We start from the raw sequence: 24,478 nt of genomic DNA, 5'->3' as shown, positions 1-24,478 counted from the left end.
CCTTATCGCTTAATTGAATCGTAATACTATGAACAATGAAGTCAATAATTTGTTATACAAGAGAGCACTTCAGATTGTGTCTGTATTGGACAAAGCATGTCCATTGGCTCTCTGTATTGTGGATGGTGTAATGGGTCATGTTTTGTAACCTGTTCCTGGGCAGGAAGGAACTGATTATAAACAAAGCTTAATGTGGATAGCCTGTGATAAATAAATCTGCTGGATTGACCAGATAAATTAAAGACCCCCAGGAAGAAACTGATTTGACATATTAAGGGCCTGATCCTGCCAGCCCTTCATGTGTGGACGGATGTCAAAGGGGGCTCTGCATATAGAACATTTGTAGGATCTTGCCCAGCCAAAATGCAGAGCCAGCTCCCCAGCACAATGTAAAAGTGAATATATCCCTAAATAATTTTTAAAACATTGTGAAATCAATTAAACAAACATAGTCAATGAGAACAGACACCCAGGGGTGAGTCCTGATAGTAAGTAATAGGAGTACAGTTCACATCAGTGTAATATTGATGTCTACGTACACCAGTGTGAGAGGAGAATTAAGCCAATAACATATATCAGTAGTGTTTACACAACAACAAATACCATACTACAGTGGTTTTCAACCTGTGGTCTGCAGATGCCGGGCAGTCCACAGACTATGTCTAAGTACTCCATAGGGGTCCGCATCTCCGTTTGATATTTTCTAGGGGGTCAGCAAACAAAAAAGGGTTGAAAACTACTGCCCTAGTATCAAGATTCCTTTTTTAAAATCAACCTTCCATGAACATCAAAGCCAACCCAAAGTTATCTTGTTTGCTACACAGACAAGTGTATTTTCAGAAAACTGTTTAATACTTGCAGTTCTTTACAAATAAACCCATTATTAAAATAAAGCACTGGCAAGATCTTTTCATTTATTTTTCATAGTATCAAATGCTCCTGTCAGCAGTGGAACCTCTAAGTGCTTGTGCAAAATATCAAATAACATCCATTGTAAGGGACCAGGGCTTACACAGTCTGGCCCAGTGGTCACAGGTGTGCTTGTGTCCAAATGCTGACGACGGCCATAAGGCAGTAGTCCGTGAGCAAGGGTCGGAAGAATCACTAGAGCCGGGTTCAATAAGCAAGAGTCAGGGTTAGAGTCAGGCCTGGAACAGAAACCAGAAGTAGTACCAGGTTGGAATCAGAAGGCAAGAGTCAGAGATCAGAAGACAAGATGTGTTCAGGAGTCACAACAGGCCAGAAGGCCGTGTGGATGCCAACACAACCTCCTGGGGCACCCTCCAGAGTTAAATAGTGTACTTGACCAATCAGAGGGCCACAGGCTGTAGTAGAAAGACCCTGAGACATGAGGCCTGGCATAAGGGGCCTGGTACGAACCTGAGGCCTGAACTAAAGTAGTAGTCAGGCCCTGCTAATAAAACCAAAGTTAGCAAAAATTAGGCTGAGAGTAGAAGTCAGACCCTGCTATAAAACGTGCTTGCTTGCAAGTTCACAGAAATGTGCAAGACAGGCCTGGCATTGCAAAAACACACACATTCCTAAGAAGTGCTAGGCACAGGACACTCGTGCAAACACATTCCATAAGGGCATGGGCGGGGGGCATAATAGGCCGGGGAGACTAAGCTTCCGCTAACCCAGGCCACCCATGCAGAAGAGTGGTACCAGAACACCCTGCTACAGGGTTATGGTGTAAACACATTCCTTGAAGATGATACAAGGACACACTGACCCTCTCGTAAAGATAAGGTTAAGATGACAGGGTGATGAATAGAGATGTTTTGATCGAACCAACATGTACAAGGTAAAGGGTTGTAACTAGCTATGTTAGAGGGGCAATATGTAACTTGCTTGTATCAGTGTATAAAAGGGAGGCTCAGAGGGTGTGTCTTTGGCCAGCCGAGAGCGGAATGGAAGTCCTGCCATTCACTGAGCTGAGTCCATTGTCACTGGGATACATCCCTTAGTATCCCTTGAGAGTCTGTCGGGTGCTATTAACGTGCTTCATTGACAATAAATCTGGCCAGGTGCCTTCGCTTCTAAACCACGTCTTGTGGTCTTATTGGGCAGTTCAGTTGGAGCCTGCTCTATGGGCTCTCTGGCCAGAGCCAGTGCAGCACAGAGAGAAAACACAGGCTACTGTCTAAGTACACAGGCTACTGTCATTCTGGACCCTTTGGGCAGTACTTCCTGCAGCACCCAACTTCTACAGTGTTGCCTGGATATGGGTCTGCCTGCTGTCCTAGTAGGAATGTCAGCTGTCCCAGGCTCTACAGACCTGGGTTCTAGTCACACAGATCCTTACATTATCCTTCTTCAGGGGTGCCTCACTGGTGGGCCTGGTTTGTCCAGGTGTTCCTGATGAAAACTTTTGACCAGGTCAGGGACATGGACATGGACAGCAGGTTCCCAGGTGTGCTCTTCAGGACCTTAGCCCTCCCAATCAACTAGGTAGTACAGCTTCCCCCTCTGCAGTTTAGAGTTGAGCTAGCATAGACTATATATTGCTCATGCCTTTGGACTTCGACTGGTGGGGGTGGCTGTTGGGACCGGTCAGGAGAGAGGCTCTCTGTGTAAGGCTTCAGGAGAGATACATGGAAAACAGGGTGCATTTTAAAGGATCGAGGAACCTGCAATTTGAAGGTGATGGGGTTGATTTGCTGACAAAGCTGCAACAGTCCAGAGTCTGGCTTGTGGGATGTCCTGTTTGTACGGAGATATTTTGCTGCAAGCCAGACCTTCTGACCCATGGTGAGAGCTGGGCCTTCCTGGTGTTGATGGTCTGTATAATGCTTGTAGTCCCTTTTCGTATCTTTGAGGTGGTCCTTGAGCTCCTCCTGGATTTGATGAATTCACTGGATCCAGCCGGCAGTTGCTGGATTCAGGAACGCTGTTGGAAAGGCCGGATGGAAGTGAGGATGGAACCGTAATTTGCAAAAAAGGTGATCTACCCCATGAAGGCATAATTGGTAGCTTTGAGTGAGAACGCGGCATGAGGATGGAGGGAGAACCAGTTATCTTGATGGTAGTTGAGAAAGCACCTTAGGTATTGTGTTAATACTTGGTTCACCCCCTCTGTCTGCCCATCTGGCTGGGGATGTGATGCAGAAGACGTAAAAGGCTGAATGTCCATTAACCAGAACATTTCATGCCAAAAGCATGCGACAAACTGTGGGCCCCAGTCTGAGTTGATATGGTCCAGAAGCCCATGAAGATGGATCACATGCACCACTAGGAGCTGAGACATTGTTTCAGCAGAGGCAGGCGGTCACAGGGATGAAATGTGCCATTTTGGTCAGTTGGTCTATAACAGTCAAGACTACTGTGTAGCTGAACAAAAGTGGGATGGGGCATAGGTGGTCTGGCCTAGTGGTCACAGCTGGCTAGTGCCCACACATCAAGGACAGCCATAAGACAGTAGTCCATGAGCAGTGGTCATAAGAATGGCTAGAGTCAGGTTCAGTAAACAAGAGACAGGGTCACAGTCAGGCCGAGATTGGAGACCACAGATCAGAGGTAGTACCAGGCTGGAATCAGAAGGCAAGAGTCAGGGTCAGAGCCAGGCTGGAGTCAGAGACCAGAGATTGGAAAACAGGATGTGGTTGGGAGTTGCAGGAGGTCTGAAGTCTATGTGGATTGCCCAGGGTTAAATAGTGCGCTTGACCAATCAGAGGGCTGCTGGGTTCAGTGTCACAGTCTGGAGCAGCACGCAACTGTGAGTGCCTGTGAGTGCAACTGTGAGTGCCTTCTTCAGGGCAGACTGTCAAAAACAGAGCAGTCACCCCAAACTGGTGGCATGTTCTATAATTAGATTTCACCAAGCCAGGAACAAATGTCAACTCTGGATCACTACACCAGTCTTACCATAGAGTCACAGACAGTCAGTCCCCTTAGACTCTCCAGTCTATCTTGCCACGTTGGCAAGCTGGACTTAGTGATAAATGGTCAGTCACACCAAAAATCACAAAACATTCAGGTTGCTTCCAGTCCCAAGAGACCAGTCACTTACCCCAAATCAACTGGTACTTGAGATCTTACAAAGACAATCCCTGTAGCCAATCTTGTAATAAACTATCTAAAGGTTCATTAACTAGGAAAAAGAAATAGAAGAATTATTTACAGGTTAAAGCCAGCAAACGTGTATACACGAATGAGTTACCATCTAGGATTCCTAAAGATGACAGAGATGTGGTAATCTGTCATTTCAGAATGTCTTTCAAGGTGCACCCAGGGGGCTCCCATAGTGAGCTCTGCCTTTGTTTAATGTCTCTGGCCCTGTGACAGTTCAAATAGCAACGAGATGATCAATTTTCTGGTGACTCTGTTTTATCTTTTACTTTTGGCCTTCCAGCCCATGAGATGAGCTCCCTTGCACATAGCATTTCCAAGGTGTGACAGGTCCATTCACCAATCCTTTGTATTGTGACAAAGTGGAAAAGAAAGGGCACAAACAAGAAAGGTCACAACAGTCCAGCCAACAACTATGTCTCCTCCAAGATTACATCAGTCACTTCTGTGAGAAAATCTGCAGGGCACAAAATGGGCTCCCCAGCCACTTAAAAATGAGCCAATGAACCCCCTTACCAGACATCATCCTCGCATCGAGAGATAGCGGAAGATTTTTAACAAGTCCGGTCTCCTCACTACCGTATACAAGCCCTGACTGATTTCAGTTGGCATTGGATCAGACCAATAGACACGTGTAAATTGATTTCAGTAGGCATTGGATCAGACCAATAGACACCTGTAAAAAGAACAACCTTGCACACCTTATCAGGTGTGTATTGAATCCAGAATTCCTCATCAGGTACACATCGGTACAGTGTGAATATTGTGGGCTTATCTGCAGCAAGTGCAACAGAATGTTTACTTGGTCACGTGGCATTGTCATGACAGCCAGGGATGCACATACAGAATGCATCTTGTGGTTTACTTTCTGCATTGGAAGAATTGCAGGCTGGGGCTGGAATTAACCTTGTTTAGAAGAAGGTTGCCAAGAGCTCAGACACCATTTTGAAAGGAAATGACATGTCCAGGCTTATGATTTAAGGGCTGACAAGCTGGGTCTAAGGATGGGGCATTCATCTATCTCAGCCTGGAGAGATAAGAGACCAAAAGCCATATGTATTTGTTCTGGCAGACAAATGGGTACTTGAATACAAGTTCCTAAGGAGGGAAGCTGTGGTAAGAATATATCTTAGCATAATATATTAGTTAGAGAATTGGCATTCATTTACTGTTGATAAGATTGAAATTAAACTAAGAAAAATAAAACAACAAAGTGTTGTTTTATAGTAATTATTTTTGAAAGCCTGATTCATCTGCACTTTTTTTATGGATGTAGGTGCTTACTGCACAAACACTGTCAGACTTGAAAACAAATGTGTATATATCTTCCCCGTCTTTCCCTCTTTACCTTGTGCTTATTGTTGTTAACCTCCACAAAGTAATTTGAACAAAAAGGGAAGGAAAAAATAACGTGACTGCTCCAAAACAGTCTACTAATCACCTTAGACAGATCTCTTAGAGAAAACCCTTAACCCCAAAACTATGCCACCAGAAAAACAATAAAGGTTATTGTTGGGGTAGTGACTTTACTACCTCCCTAGCTCTTATATAGCACTCTTCATCACTAGGTCTAAATTTCTTTACAAAAAGAGGTCAGTATGATTATCCCCATTTTACAAAATGGGAAACTGAGGCACAGAGAGGCAAAGTAACTTGCCAAAGGTCACCCAGCAGGCCAGTGGGAGAGCCAAGAGTAGAACCCAGATTCCCAGTCCAGTGCTCTGTCCACTAGGCCACATAATTTTCCATAGCTTATGATTAATCCACCTAAAAGATGATCTGCCATATTCCCAGGTCACGGTCAGCTAAAAACTCTAGAAGCCATGGCGACAACACATGATTTTCATTAAACTCTCAGTGATATTTAAGAATTCGCTCTTCTATACTGGTTTTCATCTATAGATCTCAAACTGTGTTGAGAAGTATCTTTAACCCCATTTTACAAATGGGGAAACTGAAGCTCAGGGTCTTCATACAATGTAAGTACTACAACTACAATCCTAAATAACAGCAGAGGTAGAGAGAAAAACTGAGAGATGTACAGTAGGAAAGAGAAAAAAGATAGAGACGAAATGTGCTGGAGAGTCAGTGAGTTCCATAGATACAGGGAAGCTGTGTTGGATAATGACAGACATGGAGGAAAAAACTCCTTCCACCAGCAGTGATAAGGAGGGATGGAGAGGGGATTGGATATTTTTCTTAAAAAAATATGCTCTGATTCAAACAGGAATTAATTAATTCAGGGAAGTTCTGTGGCCTGTGTTATACAGGAGGTAAAACTAGATTACCACAGTGGTCCCTTCTTGGCCTTTATAATCTATGAATCTATGAGATCAGCACTAGATAAGCATAAAGCAAAGGAAACGGGGCAGAGGCAGTCAAGGTTCAGGCAATCCAGGAGATGCGTCTGAAAGAATCATGGTAATTCAGAAGAAAGTCTTAAGGACTTTGAGCCTGGAGAGTCCTGATGAAAAATAAAGAGCATTTACAGTAGCTTGATATCAAAGATGAAGGACCACAACCTCACTTAAGGGAAAGTCTCAAGGAAAGAGAATGGTACTAGTAGAGCAGCGCCTGCAGCCACAGTTTTATTAAATGCAAATTCTATGCTAAGGCACAGTAAAAATCATAAGTCAGGAGGAGATTCAGGCACCTGTCTGGACAAGGCTCAAGACAAAGATCTGAGAGATCATCATGGCCTGAATCATCAAAAGCTTTAAAAATCAACAGCACAAACTTGAGGTCAATGTAAAGAGCACAGGGTGAATATCGTAGGATAATGGCTGTTCAAAACAATCAGCAAACATGTTGCTGCATTCTGACCAAGTTGTGAATGATACAAGTGTGCCGCCAAAAGCCAGAGGCAGTGGGAATGATGGTAATTAAACCTTGTAGTATGAGGGCATGCATTACTTTTGCAAAGTTGTCACAAGGTAAATAGGGGAGGAGCCTGCACAAAATATGCAACTGGAAAACACCATTGTAGAATAGCTGACACATGGCTTTCCACAAAAAAGGTCATGCTTAATAGTGTTACCAGGATTCTTAATCTTCCTTTGCATATCATCAGCAAAAAGATGATGCTCTACCTTATGTTCTGAAATGATCTCAAGAACCAATGATACAAATCTCTCATTGATGAGCCATAATGCCCCATTGCCACAGATTGACTTTTGTCTTTTGTTTTTGTTGCCTATGCACTGTCCCACTTGTGGGATGCATGCACTAGTGCAACTGGGGTTCAGAAACCTTCAAGAGATGGCCTCTTTGTGCCATCAGAATAGTGTCAAGTGCCCAAAGCAGGATGAAAAACTTAGACCCAAGTGTGATATCAGTTTAATATAAATGTTTGTTTAGCCCTCTATATGTCTGGTGTAGTATAACTCAATGAAAACATTTAATATACAGTGCTGTTCATTAAAAGCAATCAAACTGGTAGAAAAAGACTGAAAACAATCATGAAAATACTATAAATGCCAATTTATACATTGATGCTATGTCCTCACTTTGAATACTGTTTTCACTGAACACAATTTTCCATCTCAGAAATAGAAGAGGTTCAGAGAAAGCCTGCAAAAATTATTAGAAGCATGAGCAGACTTGCATCTTGTAATAGCTTTTCATTAGGGGTCACTGATGCAATCATAAAACCTTTCCTTAAGGAGAGTAGGCAGGTTTAATTCACTTTCTTGTTTGGAGGGAAACTTCAATGAGTTTCCTTTTGTGTTGCAAAGCATCTACACAAAAAGAAGGTTGACACCAAGATGTACCGACCCCATTGAAGTCAATAGGAGTTTTGCCATTGATTTCAGTGGGGCCAGGATTTTACCTTCTGACTCCATACAATTCAATCTGAAGGATTGCGTTAAAGTACCAGCAAGCAGTTCCTGCAGAAGGACTGTGTGTTAAAATGCAGTGAATTTTTGGCTGCAAGTCTGGGTGTGTCCTTGGAAAGAGACAAAAAGTCAGTCTCTAATCATTATGATTGAGACGAAAATCTCAAAAACGAGATTGAACTTACAAATTTACATTGGCATAACTACATTGCTCAGGGGTGTGAAAAATCCACACTCCTGATTCATCCTAAATAAGAGTTGCACCGACCTAATCCCCAGTGTAGACAACACAGTCTATGTTGATGGGAGAGTTTCTCTCGTTGACATAGCTACTGCCTCTTGCAGAAGTGGATTAATTAAATTGCCAGGAGAAGCTTTCCCATTGGCATTGCAGTGTCTTTACTAAGGTGCTACAGCCTTTTAGTGTAGACTTGCCCTCAGTGTAACTGATGCAGAGATGAGACTTGCACAGTAGCTCTCAGAGGTGTGAACTGTCCATTCATCTCAGTGGCAGCTTAGTCAGAAACCCTGTAGTGACCAACATAAGTGACCCCTCTTTGGTGTCACCAGTGGGTGGCATTTGGGAAATACAACTTTTTTCCCCCTCCAGCTAGGGAGCTGAGCCCAAGAATTCTGGCTGGGCCCATAGGCATATTCAAGCGCCAGAGTGAAGGAGCTAAACTCCAGAAGCCCATCTGCACAATCTACTGTGTAAATAGCATCTCATTTTGGTGACTTAATGGGTGGGATTTATTTTGTGGGTGGAGCTTACAGGAGTACTGCCACCTTTTTTTCACCCAATCTGAGCCCTAGGCAGGGGGGATGCATGATCTAGTTCAGGGGTTCTCAGACTTTTGTACTGGTGACCCCTTTCACATAGCAAGCCTCTGAGTGCAACCCCCCTTATACATTAAAAACACTTTTTAATATATTTAACATCATTATAAATGCTGGAGGCAGACAGCTCGCGACACCCCATGTAATAACCTCACAACCCCCTGAGGGGTCCTGACCCCCATTTTGAGAACCCCTGACCTAGTTGGTCTTTTCCATTTCTAAGTACTAGCACAGCTGCTAGAAAAGATTTGTGGAAGCATTATAAAATTATCAGCTCAGACACAAAATCTGTTTTCAAATCTCAGTGCAGGCACTCTACTTGGCACCGGTCAGGCCTCAGTTTGGAGTACCGTGTCCAATACTGGGTTACACACTTCAGAAAAGATATGGATAAACTGGAGCAAGTCCAAAAAACAACAAAAATGATAAAAGGTTTAGAAAACCTGACTTATGAGGAAAGCCAAAAAAACTGAGCAAGTTTAGTCTTGAGAAAACAAGACTGAAGGGGAACTAATAATAGTCTTTAAATGACAAGGGCTGTTATAAAGAGGATGGTGATCATTTGTTCTCCATGTCCACTGAAGGTAGGACAAGAAGTAATCTGCAGCAAGTGACATTTAGGCAGGTTAGCTATTAGGAAAAAGTTTCTAATTATAAGGATAGTTAAGCACTGGAACAAGCTTCCAAGGGAGCTTGTGTAATCTCCACCACTGAAGACTTTTAAGACCAGGCTGGACAAACATCTGTCAGGGATGATCTTGATTTAGTCCTGCCTCAGCACAGGGGGTGAGAGCTGATCTCTCGAGGTCCCGTGCAGCCACTGTTCCCTCTAAGCTGTGTGCGTGCACACAGATCCTAAACCCCGTGCACACAGTGAAACACCGCGCACACAAAAATTTGCACAGAAGCACAATTTGCAGAGAAGCAATTTTTTGCACACACGGCCTGTCAAAAATGAGAGGGCACATTGCAGCCCTACATTGCTATGATTCCCTGGTCGGATTTCTGCACAGGATCCCTGACGTGCCACCAGGGCCCATCGGTTGCCTGGGCAGGTGGGTGCAGCATCTTGCCAGCCCAGCTTGCAGCACTCCCTGCTCTCTATCAGGCAGCGCAGGTGTGCCTGTCCTAGGCCCTGCACCTGCTAGGGTCTAGGTTTGCCTCCACTCTGAGCAGCGCCGCGCACCGCCGCGCCGCACCACTCCACTCCACTCCAGCGAAGCCAGTGCGCACGCCCCAAGGAAGGACGCCTTTGGCCCACCACGCACCCTAAAGCAGCTCTCCTCCAGCCCACAGCGAGCAGCCCTTTGCGCATGCGCACTGAAGCCCGCAGCTTTGCCTCCAGCATCCCCAGCCGCAGATACACGCCTGTCCAGTAGACTGCGGCGTACGTCACCAAGATCGGCGCCGTCACTTTTGGCGCATGCGCTTTGCGTCTCAGTCAGTCTGTTTTTGTATTTCCGGCCGAGGCAAGTGCGGCGCATGCGCCCATCGTGATAGCCTCGGCGCGGTCTTCCTCAGCGAGCCAACCAGTGGCCTTTCTTCGCCTTCCTCTCTCAGAGGGAAGGGTTGGCCCTCCACTATCCCATGATGCGCTGCGGCCGCGACCCCCAGCCGTCAGTGGCGGCCGCCATGTTGTGTTAGTTTGTTGTTCTCTTGCGGCTGGTGGTACAGAGCAGGCGGCGGGAGGGCGGAGTACCCTCGCCCCCTGCAGCCGGGCGCCGAGCGGGGCTTGCGTCCGAGGCCTTTCCCCCACTCCGAGCCCTCATTGCAGCTGCGGGAGGCACCGCCAGGAGCGGCCGCCGCCCGGGCAGGAGGAGGCGCCATGGCTGCTGCCTTGGGAGGAGCAGGTAGCTGAGACCTGCGGTGCGACTGCCTGGCGAGAGGGCGTGGGCAGCAGGGGCGCTAGGAGTTATGGTGGAGGCCAGCGGCCTAGGGGGACTGCAGGGGAGCTGACGAGAGCTCTGGCCGCGGGGGCTGGGGGGCTTACGGCGCTGAAGGGGGCCTGCAGGTGGCGTCGATGGGGCTTATCTACCCCTTCCCTGTGGGGTGTCTCCTGTCGTTTCCCCAATCAGAAGCGCTGGGGAGTGAAATTGACTCGGTTCTGGTCAGTTTCGCGGCTGCTCCTCAGGCTTCGAATAACTGACCAGGCCCCTCAGTTGCTCTTCTGATGCCTGGGAAAATTGTGGTCAGCAGCCAAGGGGCTGGTGTGGGAAGCCTCCTGAAGGCCTCACTGCTTCACGTTTAGAAAGATCTTTTTCCATTCGTAAGGGCTGCACACTTTTACAAAATGAAAGTTTCTATAGTTTGTGTTTTTAGCACTCTCTTGCCAGGAAAGAGCAGTAAATCTCATTGGCACAGCAGATTTACCAAGCTCTGGACTAGATGGGACCTAATGGGTCATAGAATCATAGAATACCAGGGTTGGAAGGGACCTCAGGAGATCATCTAGTCCAACCCCTGCTCAAAGCAGGACCAATCCCCAATTTTTGCCCCAGATCCCAAATGGCCCCCACAAGGATTGAACTCACAACCCTGGGTTTAGCAGGCCAATGCTCAAACCACTGAGCTATCCCTGCCCCCATTTTCATCCATTTTCATCTCATATTTTTATTCAGAGGCTTTTATTCCAGTGGCATTCGTATGTGACCACTTCCCCAGTAATAACTTATCCTAAAAACCACCTTGTGAGGTAGTTATCCCTATTATACAAATGGAGAACTGAAGCACAGGCAGATTAATTAACTTGCTCATAGTCACATAGAAAATGTGTGACACAGCCAAGATTTCAACTCCAGAACTCTTACCACTTGGCCATTCTTCCTTGAGTTGTATGAGTCTATAAAATTAAAATAGCCTATTGGTTTGTCTTGTCCTATTCTAAATGTCTCAAGCAATATTTTGCATATCTACAAAATGCAATTTTTTAAGAGTTAAAGATATGCTGGGTCACATCTAATCAGTTCTTCAGAAAAGTATAATGTAAAAAACGTATTCAACTTTTCCCTGCTCTGTAGCTCTTGGGAATCAGTTTCATTAAGAAATGTACTTGTATTTAAATACTTTTTTTTTACAGTTGGGTTAGCTGATAGGATGCTGCCTCTTTGGCAGAAACAATGGCAAGTTATGATTATCATTAGCACTAATTATGAGCAAACCCAGTTGGGAGCAAGATTTACTCACAAGTAACTGTCATAGTGCTGAACATGACTTATCCTTGTTTACACAGATAAGTCAGGTAACATCATGTTGACCAATTGTTAAAAAGGATGTAAACATAATTAAAGTTCCTAGTGAAGATAAGCCCTTAAAAGAAAATGATTGTCAATGTTTAATTGTTAAAAATTGAAAAAGTGGGGAGGATTTTGGGGTAGGATCAGAATGCGAGCAACACTAGTACAAGTATACATGATTGTAAATACCTTTGAGGGTGTCAAGTTTTAATGGTGTCAAATATTGTTTTGGATGTTTTTTTTTTTTAAATCTACTTGAGGTGACTAGATGAAAGAAACTAGTGCATTTGTTATGTGAAAGTGAACTCTGAAAACTTGGGTTCTGTTACTGAGGTTTTTAAAATTCACACTGTAAAAACACTTGATATTTTGTGGAAAGGAAAAATATGTCGTCTTTAGATGTATTTAAAAACGCTCAGAAGCTTCATGGGCATCCTTTTGTGTGAAAACGTGTCCATGACAGTCAAGATCAGGGAGCTGGAGTTGATCGAAATGTTGTTTGAAGCTACAGGTATATTATTATTTGTCTTACTGTAGTGCCTAGGAGCCCTAGTCATGGACCGGGACCCCATTGTGCTAAGTGTGGTTCAAAAAAATGTTTGTTCAGCGTCAGCATTGTGTTCAGCAATGAACAGAGGTTGGGAAGATGTGGTCCTTGTCCCTGTGAGCTTACAATATAGACTATGTATTACTTTAAAAAAAAAAAAAAGTGTTGCTCGTTGAAATAGTTCTCCTGATGTAATATTCTAGTGTAGACAAAAGTGCACATAAAGACTATCTCAATGTAGCTAGTAGAGGTGAACCCCTGGTTAGGGGGGTTGTTAAATATATTATTCAATATTCCAAACTGCTAGATGCTTTAATGTACAAATAAAAACACATAGTCCCTTTCTGAAGACTTTACGATGTAATTTTAAACATATTTCACAGTAGTAAACTGTAGGCCAGAGGATGTGGTGAGGAAAAACAAGGAACTCAACAATGATATATGGTTACTCAACTTAGGTATGTGCACATCTTAGTTGGTCAGTTTTAAAAAAAATATGCATTAATGTTGTAGATTCAATTCTTGTTCCCATCGCAGAATTGAGTTTAAGGAATGAGGAGAGGTGATCTAGAATAGGGTGGCCACTTCCTGTGTTGGGGGTGATACAATAATTAGACAGAGATGGTTGTGGGAGAAATGAATAGGTTGTGGCATCAAGGATGGTGATATTAGCTGGGTAGACAATAAAGGACAATGTTGGTTGCTGTGACTTTGAAAGTAAAGATAAAAGTTGAAACTTGATGTGGGGAAGAAATGGGGAGCCAGTGAAGGGGTGCAAAGAGGGAATATCAAATGGTCAGAACTGGTGAGGCAGATAACTTTAGCCAAGTGTATTTTATGTGGACTGTAAGGGAGGTGATGTCTCAAGGAAACTCTGGAGGAAGAGGTTATAGTAGACAGGTTGGGTTTGGATGAGAGTCGGAGCTCTTTGGATAGAGAAGGGTTGGACCTATGAGAGAGAGAACATAATTTCTTCCACTAGCACTCTAGCATCCTTCCCTTCATCTTTGTATGTTGTTAGCCATTGCACAATTCAGACGTGTACTACAAATTCTCCTGAACCCTGCACAGGTCCAGTTAAAATTGTTTGTCTCACTTCACTGTAACTTAATTTCTCTTGACAATAAAAGGCAAAACCTAGAGAGAGATTTGTTTTTTGTGCAGTCAGATGGGCTGAGTCCTGGATATTGTTGTGTACATAAGATGCATGCTACTTTGTCATGCTGTCTGACAGTTTGCCACTACTGTGTGTGTTCCATTTTGGCTATATTGACAAGGGCCTACAGAAGTTAGGGTTTTGAAAATTACACTGACCTGAGGCCAGGACTAATAAGGCATTACCACTTTGAGGGGCTAGTGGCAGATAGTTTTCAAATTTTCATGGCTAAAACCAACTCTTTTCATACCTTTAGAAAGCTGTCCTTTGAAAGTCATACCATTCTGATTAGTATTCATAAAGTGCCAATGACTTCAGAGGGAGTATCTTAATGAGTAAGTGCTCACACAAGCATAAGGATTGCACAATTTGGCCCTGAATGAGTGTACTGCAGATATTTTTGTCTCTTTAGTTCATACAAACCATAATTTTATGTAATAGTCATTTGACAAAATAAAGCTATGTTAAATTATGCACAGTTCTGCATGTGATATTTATTGACATTCTTTTCTGTTTTTTTGTTTTGTTTTTTAAAGTCTTAGAGATCTGTTATCAATCGACTTAATGATTTGCTACAGAAGACATTGTTTATGGCAAATAACTAGCAAAGAATATTAATAATGGTACATTGTCAGGGATTATGCACTGCTCTCTTGCTGATCATTGATCTAGGACCAGTGTTTGGAAAAACTGCTAATTCACAACAATTTTTCTAAGCCCTGCCAGGTAAAAGAGAATGGAACTTAAAGAAAAATATATTCATGTAATTCTGATAAGCTGAGATGGGAGAAGAAACAGCTAAACAGTTTTAACAGCCCTTGTCTCACAAAGACTAGACACTGAAGTTCTACATGATCTGAAAACAGGTTCCAGATTTTGAAAAAGTAGCAGCACTGGTTAGACTCTAGCAGTTGTCAAAATAGCTGATGCAAGGTCATATTGAATTAGCCTGGAAAGATCGTACAATAATTGAGTTTTTCAGCTTTCTCTCCAGGTTAACAAAAACTTCCTGCCAGAAACAGTGCCAGCTTGGTTAGTTTGTTAAAATACCCGTTGAGGAAGCAGTTAACTAAACATAGAAGCAATTAAGAAAATACTTCTTGCCTACTGAACATTGGATCATATTGTAGGATATAATTTTTCTCCTGACTTTTACTTACGATTTTTGGACAAGGGGGAAATTTACAAGGTTTTTTGATTTAATGAAATAATGGGATGTTATATGGTATCAAATTCTTGTACTTTGACCAGCAGTAATGAGAAGCATTGAAATGAAATGAAACATACAGGGTGGATTGATTTAAATGAAAATGATTTAAATCATGGTTTTAAATTAGTTTAGCATTTGTACTTTTTAGTTATTTTCCTAAAGAAGGGTTGATTCTAATTGGTTGGTAAGGATTAAAACATTCAATTGCAATTGAATGTAGCATCTGCATTAAATTTGGTGCTTTTTTCTGCTAACCAAGAAGATCTTTTATAGCTACACACATTTATTTAAGCAGTTGTATAGCTTAACTTACATTTTATTCAGATGCTTAATTTTTACATTTTTATTATGTTAGAAAATGTTTCTTATTTACTAGGTGATTTTTTTTTACTTATGATTTGTCAAGGTCTATTTGGATGGAAATTTAAAATTTAATTAAAATACACAAAAGCAGCATTTTAAAATTGTTTATTAGTTAAATAAAACTAGCTGAAATGTGCTGGGTATGTAAGAAAAAAAGATTTATCAAATTTATTAAAACATGTTTAAAACTAACTGATATATTAAACAAAGTATTATCTTGTAGTTAGTGAATTGAACTGCTTGTTTCTAGGTCAACATTTTCTTCAAGATTTTAGAACTAGTAAAACTCATCCTTTCACACCTAATTTTTATTCATAGGTTGGAGAGGAAAACAAGGTTTCCTGCTTTTTCACCTCCCAGTTGGTTTCTTAACTCTAATTGAAATGAACAGTTGATTCAACCTAAATGAAAACATAGTGTCTGCATCTGCAGAAGAGCTACTACTGTCAAAAACTGGTTTAGCACTTCAACCAGTGTTGGTTCCAGGTGCTTAGTGACTTCCACCAGTTTAGTGGTCTGACTTTCTTTAAACTGGGCAGCAAACATGTACGGTTACTATTTTTTAAATTAATTTAAATGATTTTAGTAAATTTAGACCTTAAGGTAGATTGTCGTAGTTTCAAATTTAATTTTAATTAGGTTTATTTGAAACAATGTATTTCATTTAAATTTAAGAAGTCCAGTTGAAATAAAAAATGATTGATTTTTATCCCATATTGAAAACATACAACTTTCTTACTGTTGGAGGCTTGCAGTCTTTTTCTGTCTGGTATTGTGTGTGAGAGTGAGGGAGAATGGTGTGGTCAAATGTTTTGCTTGGATGAGAGGTTTTAGCCAAAGCTGATTGATCTACCATTCAATCCAAACCGATTCATCTACCACCGTAATGGGGTCTTTAAAGAGCAATTTTTAATTTTAGCCTAGTACACAAGGCCTTATGTATTTTACTGAAGTTTTTTTTAAAAAGGAGCTAGTAGATATGGAAAGAAAAATGAGATCTCCTTGCTCTGTGGAAGCTTGTCCTCAGAAAATCCTTATGATTTTGTGTCCCTTTTAAGCAGGATAATACGTGTAAACATTACCTGCCATACAACACTCAGAATCAGAAAATAATCAATCTACCAAATTATGGAAATATGACTGTCAAACACATGCGACAGTGCTCCCATGTAATAGGAAAATTTAATGCAAGAAAAAATATTGCCAGCAAAGTGAGCCTACTTTGTTAAAAAGAAAAGGAGTACTTGTGGCACCTTAGAGACTAACCAATTTATTTGAGCGTGAGCTGTAGCTCACGAAAGCTTATGCTCAAATAAATTGGTTAGTCTCTAAGGTGCCACAAGTACTCCTTTTCTTTTTGCGAATACAGACTAACACGGCTGTTACTCTGAAACCTGTCAGCTACTATGTTAAGAAACCTTAGTGCGTGTTAAGGAATTGATGTTGGCCAATTCCAGAGGGAGGCCAAACTTGTCTAACAAAATGCTGACTTTCAGCCAGTGTGTGTGCAATTTTGCACTGACTTCTTTCTTTGATAGCAGGGTTTCTTTTGTTGTAGCAATACAGAGTCAAACAATGGACCACTTTTTTCACTGATGTCCTCTTAAGTCTACCCTTCAATTGGGAAATCCTGGTATGTTTTAGCCCACAAATGTTCTTGTTTTCTTCCTGTGCCACCTGTGAAAATTAACGTAGAGTGCCGATGCCCTCAGTGAGTATCTTTCAGCCTTGCATCAAGTACCTGATATTATCCAGGGTGGTGAGGTGGGAAGAAGGAGAGAGTCATTTTGTTGACTCACTACCTACTGTAGGAGAGCTTCAGGCATGCATGTGGGCTGGTAGGAGCCACTTTTGCAGCAAGTCTTGTGGTTTCCTGTCAGACTGGGGTTTATTTTTTGTGCCTGATTTCTTCCTGCTGCTGTCTGAGAGTTGTGGAAAATATTTGGCTGTCAGTCTTACACTACCTTGAATGATCTCTTACAGTATGTACTAATTAGTTATGCTAAACAAAAAAGTTTACTTTTGGTTGTATTGTGAGTTCCTGATATTCTAGTATTTTTTTCCTTTTTAGGCCTTTATATTTGTAGCTTCAGAAATGAAAAATTTATACTTGATTGTGACTTGCTGTTCTCCAAATAACACTGGTCATGCAATGAATCAAAAACCACTTTAATGTTTAATATCTTGCAAACCATAAATGTTAGAAATGAATGCTGTTCACAAGGGGTTCCTAAATTTCTTTCTATCATGACTCCGTTCTTGAGTACAGAAATACTTGTAACCCTCTTATTGGGCTCTTGTAACAATACATTTCAAAGTATTGAGTCAAATTTTGATAGTACCATGGTAATTTGTAACTCTCACTTTTGGTCTGTAGATTAATTTGTATTATGCTAGGCAAAGTACAAAAATGAAAGAATGGTCCCTTTTCCCCGAAGTGCTTATGGTCTAAATACATGAGACAATGAGAGACTATGACAGACAGACATGGGAGGCTCAAGATAAAAAGTGTGACAGTCATGATTCTTGTATTAAGCAGTGTCTAGCCATTGTTGAGTCTTTGGTAAGAATCATAGCAGAGGCAACTTTAATGAGAGATTTGAAAGAGGATAATGTAGCTTTGTGGCTCTTTACAAGGAGTTCCTCTCATGGATAAGGGATGGCATGGGAGAAAGTGCAAAGATATTTAGAGGACACTGATGAGTGATAAAGGGACTAATGGATAATAAAGGCTGGTAGTGTTGGTAGAATGGAGGGAAAGGTCTTCAGTAGAAACTCTTGCTGGAATAGTAATATTAATTATGGATGTGATTTTTTTTTTGTTTTTTTTTGGGGGGGGGGCACACTTCTATGCCGGGAAAAGCCCTGGTATAGATTGTTATACCACAAAAGCACTTTTAAAATGGTATAATTTATTTTGCTCAGTATAAACTATACTGTCAAAAGCACCTTTTTTTGCTTATTAGAGCTGCATCTACAGTAGGAGAGGATTTGTCAGTGTAGTTGCCCCTTTTCTAGTGTAGACCAGGCTGAAGTAAAGGTTGATGGCAGAATACATACCATTATAAGAAATAAGTAGGATGAAGTTAAGCCCCAAAGAGCCATAGGGCTTATCTACACACAAAAGTTGGTTTTATTGCTTTAACTATACCGATATAGTTAAAGTGGTATAATTCCCCCATGATGGGCATGGTTGTACCAGTATAACTTATTCCCCTTTTTGTACGGAATAAGCTGTACTGGTATAAGGTACCTTTTTACTAGTATAACGTGCCCATGCTACGGGCTGTACCTGTAGAACTATTGGTAAAAAAATCACACCCAACTGACATGTTATATTAGTATAAAAACTGTGTAGAGTAGACCATGCCTGTGAGTGGGAAAATGGAGAGAGTGGTACGTAATCGGAGCTATAATTCAGGAAAATGGTCTCTGTAGCAATATTTGATTATATGGGGATCAAGATAGTATTTGTAAAGCTGGAAAGGAGGAGGTTTTAATGGTCAAGAAGCAAGATGATGTGAAGTCCTGGACAAGCAGAGGGCAGAGAAAAAGCTGGATCTCGGATGCTATGGAGGAAAAAATATTAAAATGTAGATACTGCTTGGATGTGGAGTGCTGCACTAATATGCTAAGTAGTTGAGTTTGCTTGCTTAGGACCTTAAAAAGGGGTGTTTTGTTCCTTTGCCAGAAGAAATCTAGAAAAATTCCTCTTGCCTTTTATACCTCATCAACAATTTTAATGGCATGGGGAAGTATAGTGACTACCATTTTAGTTTGAAAACTGTTGTATTAGTGATGACTGTCCTAGCTGAGTTTTCATTATTTTTTATGCTCACCTTGGGTTTTCCGTGAGTACCATCAATGAAACCTGCATTTAAATTAGACAAAAGGAAGATAACTAAGGTTGGCCACTGGGTGAGGGAATTGTCACAGCAGGATGCCCAGTTGAACTGGAGGTCCTGAACACACAAAAAATCCTAAGTGGAAATTGAAAAGGTGTGGGTTTTTAAAGGCTTATTTCAAACCAAACCATCAAAAAATCATTCTGAGATTGGCCCTAATTTGGTACCCGTTGGTCGTAAGAGATAAATAATTGTACTTATTCTAGTCAGGAAAGTGATTATGTAAAAATGGCACCTGTCTTATAGAAGCCATTAAAACAAAAAAAAAATGTTAATCCAAAATTCTAGTGATAACCTTTTTTCATACTATTGCCATATTCCAGTTGGGGATGGGGAATGGATTATTCTGTCCTCACAAGAGATGATCCCTCTGGGTTACAGGTCAGACGTATTAGCTGGGCAATATGGGGAAGATTGTTTGAACGCTGCATGCTGCACCTATTTTGTGGATAAATTTAGGACTTCAGTTTCTGAGGCTGCCAAATTGTCGCCACTTACAAACAAATTCACTTAAAAAGCAAAGTATTTCCAGATGATCAGTCAGCCACAACTTGGCTTTTTTAGATAGTGTTTAAATACTTTTTGCCATCTGAAATTTGGTTTCACTGCAGACGTAGCTTATTTTCTGCTTGTGGGCTGACCCTTTGATTGTAAACTTTTCAGCAATATGCTGACATCCTTTTCTACGTTCGATTTACCCCATTGCAGCGTCACCTCCATTAGCAATAAGACCTCTACATCTTACTGTTACTACTTGCTTACTAAATAAGACCAAACTACATCTTAACTTTTTGAATTAAACAAATACTAGAGAAAAATTGTAAAACCACAAAGGGTAGGACAGTAATTCCTAAAGAGAACAAGTCATTGCTTCAGGATTAGAAAACTTCTGTGTTTCCTTTATATTCCAGTAAGAACTATCTAATGTAGTCTTCTACTTTACAGATGATGACTTTGATCAGTTTGATAAGCCTGGTGCGGAAAGGTCTTGGAGAAGAAGAACTGGAGATGATGACTGGGACAGGTAGTTAACATTTTTTCATGTTCAGACATTGAATTACATTGCTTTAGTTTAGTGGAGTGGCATTTTGTATTCTAATCCTTAAAACAGTGCAAATTCAGATACTAATGAAGCTGTTGGCAGCTGTGTGTCAGCGGATGCTAAATGTTGCCAAACATATACCTGCCTTGACAAGTCTGAAGGCATGAACAGATACAATACAGCATAGAATAGATTTTTAAATGTTGGATGTATGTAACTGTTTTTACAGTCAGCTTTCTGACTACACTTACCTTCTGAACCACTGAATAGTTAAAGCTATTTTAGCCAGTCTTTGGAGGAACATGCCGTAAACAGCTGATAACTCCTGTTAAAACTTGTGATCTTTGGCTACTGCTTTTAAAAAAATAAATTCATGTCTTTAGTCTGATTCATTCTTTTTTTTGGCAATGGGGGTCAGGATGGGTGGATTTCTTTTAGATTTTCTGTTGAAAAATATAAAGCTATTGAAAAGATCTGAAAGTGTAATGAAACTTAGGGCTTGTCTATACTGGCAAGTTTCTGCGCAGTAAAGCAGCTCTTTGCACTTAAACTGCAGATGTATACACACTGCCAAGCCACTTTGTGCGCAGAAACTCCTCAATTGCAGTGCTGCAAAAAAGCCACCTCAAGAGTTGTAAGGCTATTTGCACAGAGGCTCCAGCATTCTATTGCCAGTGTAGATACTTGATTGCTTTCTGCGCTGTAATTGGCCTCCGGAGCTGTCCCATAATGTCTCAAGTGACCGCTCTGCTCATTGTTTTGAACTCGGCTGCCCTGGAGATGTGTGCTTCTCCCTTTTCAAAGCACTATTTCTGACAGCAGTTGTGAGCAGTTGCATGCTGTGCTGATCTGCTCTAGGACACAAAGCAAACCATTAATGTGGAATGCTGGTGCTGTTGAACACAGAGGTGTGTGTGTGTGTGTGTGTGTAAGAGATTGTTGTGCAGAGCGCCCCTGGAGAGAGGCGGGGGCTGATGTCTGGGTTCCCCCTGCCTCAGGACTGGTTGCTTCCTGCCGCTGTCTGAACTTCCAAGACAGCATGCTGACACACTCTGTCCCCCAAAACACAGTCTCTCTCTCCTCCCCCCTCCATATGTGCACACACTCCCTGTCTCACACTTCCCCTGCCCCCACTTCAGTTGAAAAGCAGCTGGCAATGTAGTAGGATGCCCATGGAACAATGGGATTGGGAAACTGAATCATGTGATGCTGTTCCTGCCCCATGAAGGATTGCAAACCCTTCCCAAAGCACCCTGCGGCCAGTTACACAGTTGGATAGCTACCACAGTGCACTGCTGTCTTTGCCTTTGCAAGAGCTGCTAATGTGGATGCACTCCAGTGTCACAAGGCGCACAATGTGGACATGCAACAGAGATTTAATTCCAGCCTTTTAATAAAAGTGGTATAACTTGCAGTGCTGAAACTTTCCAGTGTAGATATACCCTTAGTTGGAAGGCAAAGGTATGTTCTTTTGTATTGAGTCCTACAATCCAACGACACTTGTCAAGCTATTTGCCAAAAAGGTTAACACTTTCTTTTGCAGACATTTAGTATAGTGAAACCGATGTAGAGTCTAATCAAAGTCCCTAATTGATTTAATGCTTTTGTCTGATCTTTCACTCAGTTTACAGTACAATTTTTATCAACTCTAAGGGTATGTCTAGGCTACAAACTTCAACAGAGAGCCACAGTAATGGGTTGTGGTGTACTGTGCTCTATCTGGCCCTGCAGTTTGGGGGCCTGTTACAAATTATGTGGTGCTTACTGCACATCTATCAGTATAACACTGACAATGCACCTATTAATTTTATGGTGCTTTCTGTACATTTATGATTTAGGCTGTTTGTGACAACTCATAGGATCAGTGACAGTGTACAATACCAGCTGTGGGGTTGCTTTCACTACTTTAGGCATTCTGCAGCATGTGTTGGGAACTAATAAAGATGAATTATTTTCCAAACAATTCAGTTTTATTTACTAATGAAAATACCTAAAAATAACTCTGTGTAAGTTAAAAGCAGATACATTAAAACCTTAATACATTTATGGAACAGAGCTTAAAGAATAGAAAGGAACATTCATTTCCATTTTAGCTACACATGCATCAAGCGTGGCACTCACAGGTCACTGTATGTATATTGTCCTTAATGTCTGCCAGTGTGGAGCGGTAGGGGAAGGGAGATGGCCCTGGTGCCATGTGGAATGTTGTGGGAGGGGGGTGCAGGGAGGTGCTATATTGGAGTTCTCTATGGACTGAACAGGCAGGTGAACCTGGGATTGTTGAATCTGTAGGTCTGCAAGGGTCTGCAGTATCCGTGTTTTCTCCTGGAGAAGTCCCATTACTTCCTGGTGCATCTCCCTCTCCTTTTCCTGCTGGGACTCTTGAGCTTTTCTTCTGTCCACTCTTTCCCTCTCTGTACAATCTGCAGTATTCATCTTCCAGGCCCTCTGTTCACTGTCTGATGCAGCATTGGCTCGCAGAACATGTCATCCCATGTCATCCTTTTTCCTCCTTATCTGGCTCAGGTGCTCTTTGGGTGTGGAAGGGGAATCACCCAACAGCAGCAGCCACAGATAAAACGCACAGAGGTACTTTATCATTATAGTCACAAATGGAAAGCAAAAGATAAGATTTGGAACCACCTTCCCTAAAATTTTAAACAAGACATGTTTATTGGACAGTTCTGCTTCAGAGTACTTGTGCTCAGCAGCTGTAGTGAGTATGGCCTTTCAGGGATGAGAGAAATGAGGAGGGAGTTGCTCCGTGGCATGAATTTGAGTACAGGGAAATGGCATTGAATAGTGGCAGCATTTTCCATAGGTGGTGGTAATTTTAGCTGATATCTCACTCATGAGGGTAACAAAGGCACAGAGAGCACAGTTGCTGCAGGCATCCCGAAGCCACCCAGGCTCGTATGCTGTTAGTCTGTTTACTGCATTGGTGCGATCTATAGATATTGTTGATTGGCGTGGGAAAGTGTCCTACTGCAGAGGAAGAAATAAGGCAGCTCTCCCTAGAAACCTCTGGGAGAGGATTGCTGTGTACCTCCATGGAAGCTTCATCGAGATCTCTCAGAAGGATTCAAAGGACATTCTCCTGAAAGATAAACAAAGTGTTTCTCATGCCCTCCACTACTGGCCTAACTTTACAGGGACATAAAAAGCAGATAAATGTCTAGCTCTTCGTTGTACCACTACCTTGTCTCGTACAACTAGATTAAAGAAAAGTCGATAGCTGTGTCTTTCTAAGTTGGGGGTGCCATCACTGTGATGGGAAACAAATTTACACATTTAACCAAGGTTCCTTCCTCTGCATCAGGCTTGCCTATGCTTGACTGGACTGCAGTGGAGTCTCAAACAGGTCCTGGCCTGCGGTCGCATGTCCCCCTCCTCTTCCTCCTCCACTTTCTCCCTATTCATGTCGGGGGCCTGTGACTTGGGCTCTTCAGAGGTATCCGTGGTGGTGGTGGGGTCTCCCCCCAGGTATTGCATGCATCTCTTTGTAAAAGTGGCAGTTCATGACTCGGCACTGAACCAACTCTTTGCCTCCCTGTCCTTCTCATGTGCCTGCCGCAGTTCCTTCACTTCCATACGGGACTGCTGCTGCTCTCTGTCAGACCCTTTCTCCTGCACCTCCTGTGCAATCTGCTCATAGATGTCCATGTTTCTACTGCTAATCCATAGCTGTGCTTTCACAGCCTCGTCTCCCCACAGACCCAGGAGATCCAGTATCTCCTGTGTACTCCAGTCTGGAACGTGGCGCCAGCTGGGCAGTTTCACACAATGATGGAAAGTTGCTCGGTGTGCTTGCCAAGATGGACAATCGGGGAAAAGGCATTTCAAAATGTGCGGGGTTTTAAAGGGATGGGGTGTGTGGCTTCCGGCCACCGTAACCCGTGGGCAGTGGAATTAGCAATTGTGACCAGTGCGGTTAGTGTTGAGCATTGTGAGAGAGCTCCTGGAGAACTGTTAGGTTGACATAGGTAATTCAGTGTCTACACTTGTGCTACATTGACCCCAGTACATTGACCATGGCTCAGCGCTGCTCAGGCAGATGGTGTTACTATGTCAGTGTAATGGAGAGTTTACATTGGTGGTAGACATTTAAGTGTAGACACATGCATAACTAGGTTGACGCAAGACAGCTTATGTTGACCTAACTTTGTAGTGTAGACCAGGCTAAGCAGTTTCATCGGATCTATTGCCCTGTAAGTGCAGCAGTTATCACCTACTAACTTTTCACTTGCCTTCCAAAGTAATTGTCTCCCCTTCTGCTGTTGC

General features: G+C 42.2%; 1 protein-coding gene across 2 annotated transcripts in view; it reads left to right on the top strand.

The window, feature by feature from the left end:
- Window positions 1-10,321: 10,321 nt before the first annotated feature.
- Window positions 10,322-24,478, top strand: part of RBM33 (RNA binding motif protein 33) — a 140,404-nt gene continuing 126,247 nt past the window's right edge. For both annotated transcript variants that reach the window (XM_084621555.1, XM_084621554.1), the window contains exons 1-2: window positions 10,322-10,591; window positions 20,101-20,179. In XM_084621555.1, the coding sequence (XP_084477681.1) occupies window positions 10,567-10,591; window positions 20,101-20,179 (104 nt within the window). In that variant the 5' untranslated portion in view covers window positions 10,322-10,566. The remainder of the gene's footprint in view (window positions 10,592-20,100; window positions 20,180-24,478) is intronic.

Source organism: Lepidochelys olivacea (assembly GCF_965140295.1).
Source record: "Lepidochelys olivacea isolate rLepOli2 genome assembly, chromosome: 2".
Taxonomy (NCBI): domain Eukaryota; kingdom Metazoa; phylum Chordata; order Testudines; family Cheloniidae; genus Lepidochelys; species Lepidochelys olivacea.
The sequence above is the reverse complement of the archived record's forward strand: the minus strand, read 5'-3'. Positions and strand labels throughout refer to the sequence as shown.